The sequence below is a fragment of the Saccostrea echinata genome, unplaced genomic scaffold (assembly GCF_033153115.1).
Source record: "Saccostrea echinata isolate AGI-Se365-2 ecotype Australia unplaced genomic scaffold, CSIRO_AGI_Sech_v1 ptg000014l, whole genome shotgun sequence".
Taxonomy (NCBI): Eukaryota; Metazoa; Mollusca; class Bivalvia; order Ostreida; family Ostreidae; genus Saccostrea; species Saccostrea echinata.
Window position 1 is genome coordinate 1,001,551 of NW_026889763.1, and position 10,905 is coordinate 1,012,455.

Here is a 10,905-nt window from a genome sequence, read left to right on the forward strand (position 1 = left end):
TTTCCAATCAGAAAATGCATAGTAGGTGTCTTTATTAGAATTTCCTGAAAATTTATTTGAGATTTACTAATTTTTATTTAGGACCGGACTACCTTAAGTTTTCAACACATGCTTGTCAACGTGATTGACATAGGATGTCGAGCTCGATCTTTACAGCGTTTTAACGTGTGTTTAACTAATAATAGATAAATTGGAGATTTTTAATATAGAATTACAAGTCTGTGTGGTTTTTATTGTCCCCCAAACCGTAAAATGTACTCTTTCTGGCAAGAAAACATTTGTTTAGCCTTCATTTTCAAAATGAATCGGGCCCGGGATTCCTTACACATGTTGCGCAACTACTCCAAAACTTGCTTGTTACATAAGAAACTTTAGAAAGTTCATCCTGCAAACTAAAAAGGACCAGAGATAGATCGACATCATCAACATGTTGCGCATTGACCTTGTATTGTTCTTAATTTGCATTTCTTCCACCCTAGGAGCTGTTCTGAAATACGTCCCGCGCTTACAATGGCCTCCGGATTTCTGCAACAAGTTAGACTGTCCAAAGTATGAAGTACTGGAGAAAAACAAGGTGGGATATACCATTCATGTAATCAGGTGGTAGGGAAATTAAGGTCTTGAGGAATTTTCTGCTTTGCAATGTCCTTGGTTTCAATGTAATATACAATGCATCCAGTGCATCATACCTTGATACTAGGCTTCCTACTAGCTTTTGCTAGTGAATTAACCCTTTAAGCATGTTAAGTGGTAGAGCACTAGTATGTCTGCGGCCTGGGTGCAATCCCAAGCGGAGGTAAAAACCTCTGTGTTACATTGGTGTCCCCATTGGGACCCCAGAAGTCTCTGTGCCAAACCTTCACCCACAGGGGCTAATTGTATTCGGCGCGTCGGCGCGCCAGCGCGTCCATCTCATCCCAATATCACATAAGTATTTTCTCCTTGCATTAAAACACTCAAATGACATCGATTTTCTTAATAATTTAAGCATTATCGCTTATATTCAAGTCGACAGCCCGAGCCCGATTGTAATTTTTTGTTGGGTGGATCCAGAAATTTTTCCTTAGGAGGTGTTGGCTCAAATCGCAAGGGAAAGAGGTCCGAGGCATAGCTTTAGTAATTTTACTATGTCAGTTTAAATAAATTTGAATTTTCCAGGGATCTGGATCCCCTTGATCCCTGCATGCCTTACCACAATTTGTGCTAGAGTAATCTGAAATTTACCCCAATTTTTTTAGTTGGCCTACTTTCGATATCTCTCTCTCTCTCTCTCTCTCTATATATATATATAGGTTGTCCAAACAGTTCGTGGACAAGGGCGCTTTTGTCAAAATGAATGGTTCAAGATATGCTTATTGTATACCAAAATATTACCGTATAACGGGTATTTTCTGCGGTTGTCCAATTTTTGCGGAATTTTGCGGATAGAATAAATCCGCAAAAAATACAATCGCAAAATATTCTTTGGAAAAGCTGAAATTAAGCGCGTACATTTGTGAATTAGAGTGATCTGCCCTTAGATGTAATATAGATCTGGTCAAGGTAGTGTTACGCCTGATTAACCCCTAATTTGATAACTGTTTACTGTACAATACTGTGGTTTGAAATAAAATGAGTTGAAAACAATTCACAAGCAATAAAGCAGTAGTATTTGAGCTCAGTTAGTTCTGGTTTAGCAAGAACACAGCATGTCGATTTTAAAATATGTAAAACGTGGCAATTTTCTTCCAAATCCAAATGGCCAGCTATCGGTGTGTATGTCTCCAAGATCAATAGAAGAATGCAATTCTCGAGTTTCAGAAGTTATGGAAAAATCATCAACCCCAGATTCCAGTAAAAAAAAACGAGGCTCCTATGCGATATATTCTCCCGGCGATCGAGCGAAAATTGGGAAATACGCAGCCGAATATGGACCAGCAGCTGCTATTAGGAAATTTAAAACAGACTTTCCCGAATTAAAAGAGTCCACAACCAGATATTTTCGAGATTCCTACAAGCATGAGTTAACAAATCGAAAGAGAAAACTTGACTTTGATGATGTGGAAGAGTGTCGCGTCACAGAAATTCAAGCTAAAAAACGAGGTCGTAAAACTCTGTTGTCAGATGAAATGGACAATCAAGTACAAATATACATAACAAACTTAAGAAAATCTGGTGGTGTTGTAAATACTGCAATAGTGCGCGCGGTAGGAATGGGCATTGTCATGTCTGAGGATAAGCAACTTCTCTCAGAAAATGGTGGTCCCATAACTCTTACAAAAACCTGGGCCTATTCTTTATTGCAAAGAATGAGTTTTGTTAAGCGCCGGGGGAGCTGTACTGCTAAGACCCATATTCCTAATGAAAAATTTGAACAGATTAAATCTGAATTTCTATCAAAAATTAAAAACGCTGTTTCCGAAAATGACATTCCACCTGAACTTATCTACAACTGGGACCATACTGGATTACACTACGTACCTGTGTCAAACTGGACCATGGAGGTGCAGGGCTCAACAAAAATTCCGATAGTAGGCTTGGATGACAAGCGTCAGATAACGGCAGTGTTTGCAGGTACGTATTGTTTTCACACTTAATCACGTTTTCATTAAATTTTACTATACAAACAAAACATCCCTTATACTTGTATCAAGGTTCATTAAATAACACCCGGGGCAACAATTATCTTAATTAGCTTCCCGTAATTTGTAGGCACTCTAACAGGAGAATTTATACCTGCACAGCTAATCTACAAGGGGACAACTTCTGCATGCCACCCGGCCTATGACTTTCCATTAGCTTGGCATATAACGCAAAGTCCCAACCACTGGGCTAATAACATGACACAGCTTGAGTACACTTCAAAGATTCTCATGCCCCATATCCGAAAAACAAAAAAACGACTTGGACTTCCAGACTCACAAAAAGCATTATGCATTTTCGATGTATTTAGGGCGCAGATGGGAGAAGAATTTATTAGTGATTTAAAGAAAAATGGAATTTGCATTGTGTTTATACCTCCAAACTGCACTGATCGTTTACAACCGATGGATCTGACAGTGCAAAAAATTGTAAAGGACAAACTAAAGGATCGGTTTCAAAAATGGTATGCATCACAAATATCGAAGCAGCTAGAGAAAGGTAAAACAGACAAAACGTTGACCCCTGTTGATCTGCGACTATCTTTTCTGAAGCCACTGTCTGCAGAATGGATGGTACAAGTTCATTCTGAAATTAAATCGGACAAAAAGCTTGTGTACAAAGGATTCGAAAAAAGTGGAATTGCTGAAGCCGTTGGATATACGTTCCCATCTTGTGAATTGTGAAATAGATCTTGTTCTTTCACATTTTTATCAGTGGTATTGAGCTAATAAACTAGGTCATTGACTGTGACGTTTTTTAATGATCGATAAATTTTACTTTTACAGTTGTATACTTTTAACTTTCAGCGTTTGAGTGTGAAAAATTTTAATCACTTTGACTGTCATTTTATGATACGGAAATAAAAAGGTTGTAATATGCGTGTTTGGTTCTTTGAACTGTTATTTTCCCTTAACATCCGGTTGTCATTTCCTGTAAATTAATTTTTGCGGCATAATGCAACCGCAGAAATTGAAAACGCAGAAATTAATTTACTACTTTTTAGGGGTCAAATCGCAAAATTTTCCAACCGCAGAAAATACCCATTATACGGTAGTTATGAAAATCCAAGTCAGAATAGTTTGGTTTTTATTGTTTGAACGTTATATTTTTGTAAGAATCTCGGTCATTAAAGGTCGCCGATAGTGCGCACGGACCAGGGTTAAAATGCCATGAACTTTTAAATAAAGTGATCTGATTGAAATGATCATTTTCTTTTTAAAACGAGTCAAAGCTGAATAAAAATTTAATATATCACAAATAAAACGGTTATCGCCATTTTCCGATACCTTTAGTATCGCTTACTAAATAGACAATGAAAATATTAAGTGAAAACCGCAAAAAGTATGTTTCAAAAATTGACAGAAAAAGCGACGTCGGCCATCCGAACGGGACAGCGTCCAATCATACAATTATGGTTAATATGGTTGAAAAGTCGTCAAAAACAAAATATTTATTCAAACAACCTAAATTTATTGGAAAATATTAGTCTAATGATTTGTAATTTGTGAAAACGATTTTTCAACGGTGTGTAAAATTTTGGAGACATACAAGAAGTGGAAAACCACTGTTATTTGATGAAAATAGGATATATATATACATTATTATAACAGTAACTTGATCCGAAGAGTCGTATCACGTCGAGTTGACAGGCGCGGATCATCAGATCAAACGAGACGCGAAGCGTCGAGTTTGATCTGATGATCCACGCCTGTCAACGAGACGTGATACGGCTCTTCGGATCAAGTTGCTGTTATAATGATAAATTTATTATATACCCCCCTTTCAACTAGCAAAATATAGTTTTAAAAACTTTTGAGATCAATTATATAAGATTTTTACATTAAACAAAGCATTTTGTCCAGGAACTTTTTGATGCGCATGAAAAATAACGTCATGTTTCTGTGTACTACGTCATCAATTTCAGAGAGGGGTGATATGGATTCAGAAAACCACAGTGTGGTGATCCGGAAAGTCGGATCACACCGTCACGTGATTGTACGAAATGTACAGTAAAATTGAGTGATACACACTTGGGTATATAATAAATTTCTATTCATGACGTTGTTATAAATATAACGCCGTCGGGCTGGGCTGTGCATCCTGTGTTTACGAAGTGTTCATATTGATGACGCTGGTAAATTATTGTGTATTGTTTTGAATTTTAAAATTTAAATTAATTATAATCTATACATAAACATTATTGCACACATTTGGCAATGTGGCATAATAAAGAAAAATAGCGTGCATCTATGAACATGCGATAAAAATCCAAAATTCATATTTCTGACGTTATCATGAAATAAGCGTTACGTCAGACTGGCCCGTGCAACTTGCATATACAAAGTATTTACACCTATAATGTTCAGTAAATAGTGTGCATTGTTTTAATTTTTGTATATTTACTCAATCATGGTCTATATTAAGATATTATCGTACATGTTTGCCATTGCGGACTTTAAAAAGAAATTTAAGCATTTGTCCACGAACTTTTTGGACAACCTTCGTATATATATATCTTTATGTATCACAAAAATTTACCGGTATTACGTAATGACCCTAGACTCTAGAGTTTAACCCCTTTTTTAGAGACTTGATTATCATGGCAATAAGCTGCCACGCATTGGTATCAGTGTTTGACAAAGATTCCTTGTTACGTATTAAAATAATACTACTACTAAAAATTAACTTGTCTTTATTTCAGGAGGGGGAGTAACTTTAGTTACAGAAATGGCTGGCCTGTAAACCTAAACAGATCATTTGCACTACAGATCATGTGCCAGTATACATAAAGTCCTGCCTCCATATTGTAGTCTTCTCAACCACTTATCTCATTAAAAATCCAATCATATAAAATACATGTACAATGGTTCCATCAACATTCCTTAAACATTAATTTTTGAGGTTTTGTGTTTTGCAGAGTGAAAATTAAAATAGAATTTGATGGTCATTAGAGTAAGAAGCATATCAAAAAGTTTTATGATGACCTGCGTTCACGAAATACTGAGTCATTCGCTGATTGCACAAAAATTGATGCCAATGAAAATTGATAAAACCAGTGTATTTACTGTATTAATTAGTGGCCATGAATAAAAGAAACCACAGGCAGTTAAATAATGATGTTGAAGCTTCAAAACATAATTCCAACTATGAAACTTTCTCTTTTTAGCCGGGCTCATTGCTCGTAGAGCAATAGCCGGCTTATGTTACGGTGTTCAACCAGAAATGCTGCTTCCTCACCGCCAAATTAAATACGAGTAAGAATATAGTACGTATGCTCAACCACCTTTGAAGCAATACAAACACTTAATTAAACAAATATTCTCCAAAAAAAAAAAATTAATGGTAATACTCTTTCTCCCCTTTTCTTCAATAAATTATTTGTCTAAAAAATGCGAAAGGTAATTTCATCAAGTCTGCCAGCTTCACATTCTATAAATAAAGGTTCTGTTACCAGGCTAACACTAACGCGGGGAGCACGTGACCCGATGCACACCTTTATGCAAAACTCCCCGCTGAGGACCCGTCTGTGTATAAACGTTTAACCTTGCTGCATCAATGTTTATTTACTTCCGTAAGTGATGTTAGACCCCGAAACGATACATGTGATAAATTGTTTACGCTGTTAAATTCAAACTGCATTTTATTTAATTTTTTTTAAACATTTTTTATTCATACTATATACCATAAATATATTTTTATGTGTTACATATTCTTCCAGTGTCTTGTTGTTATTCATCTGTAATTACAATGTATGTTTCATATAAAACGGACTTGTTCACTTCTCTGTACATATGTAAATGGGCCCGGCTCTCTGTACTTCTCAGTACTTTGATTATTTATGATATCGCGCCCGATGCTAACAGAATTGTATAAGCGATAATTTATTTAATAAACAAAATCTGTTGCGCGAGCGCGCCGATGCGCCGAATACAATTAGCCCCCACAGGTACTGGCACTCCAAAAGAAATGAGGACACCTCTTTCTCTGGAGAGGGATTATGTAGTAGTGTGTGATACATGGCTTATTACTAGCTAATGGACTAGTGGCTTAACTTTTAACTCAGTAGAGCACTAGACTGGCATGCCAAACATTCCAGGTTCAATCCCAAATGGAGGCAAAAACCTGAATCTGTTACACAAGCCATCTAGTTTTACTATATTTTCAACCCTTTGTAAATAACAATGTTTCTTATCACCTGAAGACATCTTCCCAAGTACTTATCTGTAAGTTTTTAGGTCTGACAGTGTCAATACAAGTACTGGTACAGGGTTCTCGTAAAGTGCCGGCAATCACCATTTATTTACACAATGGCGTCAGTTAATTACTTCATTTCAAAAATCATTTTGATCATGTAAAGAAAAATCAGTACTGCAGCAGAGATCTTCGGTTATCACGTTTGTTTTTATTAAACGTAGTGAATAAAAAAGGTAAACATAAAATCATTGTCATTTGATGCTTTTCTTATCAGATTATGATCCTTTTTTTAAAATGTGGTGATGATTCCGGAATCACAATCGGTCTAGATCTGATTTAAGTTTTATTAAGTGTTTTTTATTTCCGGTTTTGAAACTGCAGAAAGTTAGATTTTGACACTTGCAAACATTTTGCCCCGTTTTAAATCCACTTAGTCACTGTTTTGTTTATCATAACATGTTTATAAGAAGTTACACTGTTTTCTTTGAATTCACCCCATTTTAAATTTGCCCACCTGTGAGGAAGGCAAAAGGGGTGAAAATAAAATACTGGGGACAAAAACTTCTTTGAGCAGCAAAGAATATAAAACACCTGAATTTATTGCCAAATATTTACATTTCCAATGTCTTTGTCTAAGATAAAATTACAAATCGTAAAAATACTTTATTTCTACATAAATCTACTGGTTCATCGATAGGCGCGGTTAAAAAAAATCACGTGCGGGGCGGGACAAATAAAGACAGAAGCGGGGCTATTAGCACGGGAATTTGCAGAATCAGGAGCATGTAAATATAAGGAATAACTGTCAGATTTTTTGGATTCATGACGATGATCAATCAATTGGCTTGCATGATAATTTTATGCATAAATGCCTTCGGCGTTTATGCAAATTATCACGCAAGCCACTCGATTGATCACATCATGAATCCAAAAAATTAGACAGTTATTCCTTAAATAAAAAGCAGCATTCATAATCAGCCCAAAATGATTACATTTTCATGATCTTGCACATGCATTCTCTTCCAATGTTTAAGAAATAGACTTTTAAATCATGCTTTACATTTGATCATCAGTGGTCAAGAGGGAGATTAAATGAGAAAAATATTCAGATTCTTCAAATCGCCTGATTCAGTGTTTAAAGATAAAAAAAAATTTCATGACCCATAGAATACACATAGCACTTTGACTCTACAAATGATTATCATATTTTCACTTGACCAGGTGGTTTCATTTGGAAAGACTAAGGTTCTTTGTAGTATTGCAGACTAAGTTTCAAAACTCAATCCCTCTAAATACATGTATTTGTATGTATTGTTCTTTGCATTTGACATCAGCATGATCAATTTAGTGACTTAATGTAATCATTTTCACATTTTTAAAAAAAAAAAAAAAAAAAAAAACCTTTTTAGCTATATAATATAATTTATGAAAACTACATTTTAGAAAAATGAAAAAAAGAATAGTTTGAATATGATACCTTAAAATGATACCTTTTTCTTTTCACCATTTGTTGATTGAAATCCATGTGCTTGTTTTTACATAGGATTATGAGGTACGCCTGTACGAAGCATCAGGGTGGATGTCATCAAACACAGCAGGGATTGACTATACAAAAGCATCGTATACTAACTTCATGAGACTGTTTCGATACATAAATGGCACCAATGAAAAATGTAAGAATGAAATTTGTCATAACTTGTCTTAGCTGTAGAGACAATATCAGATCTGAAATGACCTCCATCCTGATTGGACACTTCAAAGGAGGGCAAAACCAGATATCACTCACTCGAATAGACAAGGGAAAACTCTAGCACATAATACTGAAGGGAAAAACAGTCTTTTAAAATTTACAGTCAAATTGTTATCGTAAAAAAAAAAAATCCAAGGATTTGACATATTCGAGGTTAAATATATGAAGAAAAAGTTGCTGGTACTTCCAATTCACTTCAACATGCATATCCCTGATATTAGAGATATTGTAGTTTGTGGTACCAATGTTTAACTGTTTATTCAGAATTGCCTCTTTTGAAATTCATGATAATATTTTTTTTTTATTTACAGCTGAAAAGATAGCCATGACAGCCCCAGTTTTGATCATGGTTCAGCCAGGCCCTGGGCCAGCTTGTGAGAATAATTTCACCATGTCATTCTTTATGTCTCCAAAAGTCACAAATCCCCCAGCTCCCACAGAAAAAGGGGTTTTCCCTCAAAAAATGCCACAGATGAAAGTATATGTGAGGTAAGAGCTAAATACTGTAGATTCCTTATTTTTCGCGAGCACTTATTATCGCGAAATGGCTCTTGAACGTCAAATTACGAAAACAATAATTCGCGAGTTGACGGTTGATCAAGAGATTTTACATTGAATTCATCACCACAAAAATAAAAGCGAGTAATTTTATTTTGTGGGTTGTACTTCTCGCGAAATTACGCGATAATTAATTCCTCGCTTACATTTAGGAACCTACAGTACATGTACTTATCATGCACTACCATTGAAAATTGTATAAAATACAATTTATGTAGAATTATTACTATGTGTACACAGAGTGCATGCATACCGATAATGGATCATCCAAGTACTTGTAATCAGATAAAGATTTATGGGCAAATTGTGCCAATAAGTGCATTTGATGTGAAATCCCCAAGAACAACACTGATACAATATTTCATACATTTAAGGAAACAGCAGATTGACAAATAAGTTGATGATACATTGATATCAACAAATTCATTTAAAGTCAACATTTCCCAAATTCTGTGGTTGATATAATGACCTTTTTTGCAAATACATGTACAATCTGTCGTTAGGTCAAATGATGACCAATGTCTTTCATACAGATGTTAGGCCATTATTTAAACATTAAATTACCTATTAATTTTTCTGTTTACATGATCTGGACACGGGGCATACAGTGGATCAACAGGGGATGCTTACTCCTCCATGGCACATGCTCCGACCTCTGTTTTCAGAGGTCCGTGTATTGTTTAGATGAACTTTGGAGCACGATCACTTTTCGCTATCTTCACTTGTTGTAATAAATATTTTTTATATTACAGGTCCTTTTCTGGTTACGTGATTGGTATTGATAAATGGTTGGAACAAGCCAAAAAGCTAGAACAGGCTATCAGTGCTAAGGAAGCTGGGAAATTCCACACCGAATTCTTCTTCACTGCAGGATATAACAGTCCATATGAGCTCTTCAACAGACATAACGAAATCTGGTTCATCGCAAAATAATTTGTTATGCAATACATGAAAATCTGTGTCTTTAAAATGTTTAATTTTGTTGAATGATGAACTACCAGGATAAAACTTGTGACATTCAAGATGATTGGCAATATTAACAATGTACTGTATACAGGGTTATGTTTGCCTTTTCACACTTGAAAACAGTTTTGCCCAATTTTAAATTTGCCCAAACACTGTTGTAATTAAAAGAAAGTGCTGTTTTATTTGAATTTGCCCATTTTAAATTGGCATACTTGCGAAGAGGGTAAAAGGGGCAGAAATAAAACGGGGGCAAAAATTTCCCTGTATTCAGTATATTGTCATATGAATTTCAAAATAAAGTCCAGTAATGAGTTTTACTTGGGCTAACAGCGAAATCAAAATCTTCTTTGAAGTAAATTTAATTACCATAACTTGATTATTTTGTTTCTGATCACAAACATTTAATTGCTACATGTAATTTATTTCATGAGAGAAATTGAATTTTTAGGTCACCTGAGTCACTCAGGTGACCTATTGCTATCTGTTTTTGTCCGTCGTCGTGCGTCGTCCGTCGTGCGTTAACTTTTGAACATTTTTAACTTCTTCTCTAGAACCGCTCAACCAATTTCAACCAAATTTGGTATATAGCATCTATGGGTGAAGGGGAACAAAAATTGTGAATTTCATGGTCCCTGCCCCCCCCGGGGCCTGAGGGGTGGGGCTAAAACCACCAAAAATAATGCAATCTTTAAAAATCTTCTTCTTTACTCCTGGACATGAAGCAGTCAAACTGTTGGCATCATTGTAATAAGCATTGAGCCCTCTACCAAAATTGTGAAATTCATGGCCCCAGGGTCAGGGGTTCTGGCCCCAGG

At 35.6% G+C, this 10,905-nt stretch overlaps 1 protein-coding gene across 1 annotated transcript; it reads left to right on the top strand.

The window, feature by feature from the left end:
- Positions 1–361: 361 nt before the first annotated feature.
- On the top strand, positions 362–10,544 carry LOC133187094 (heme-binding protein 2-like). The gene is made up of 4 exons (XM_061322455.1): positions 362–574; positions 8,360–8,489; positions 8,878–9,055; positions 9,877–10,544. The coding sequence occupies exons 1-4, from the start codon at positions 428–430 to the stop codon at positions 10,055–10,057; spliced, it is 636 nt and encodes a 211-aa protein (XP_061178439.1). The 5' UTR covers positions 362–427; the 3' UTR covers positions 10,058–10,544.
- Positions 10,545–10,905: the final 361 nt, after the last annotated feature.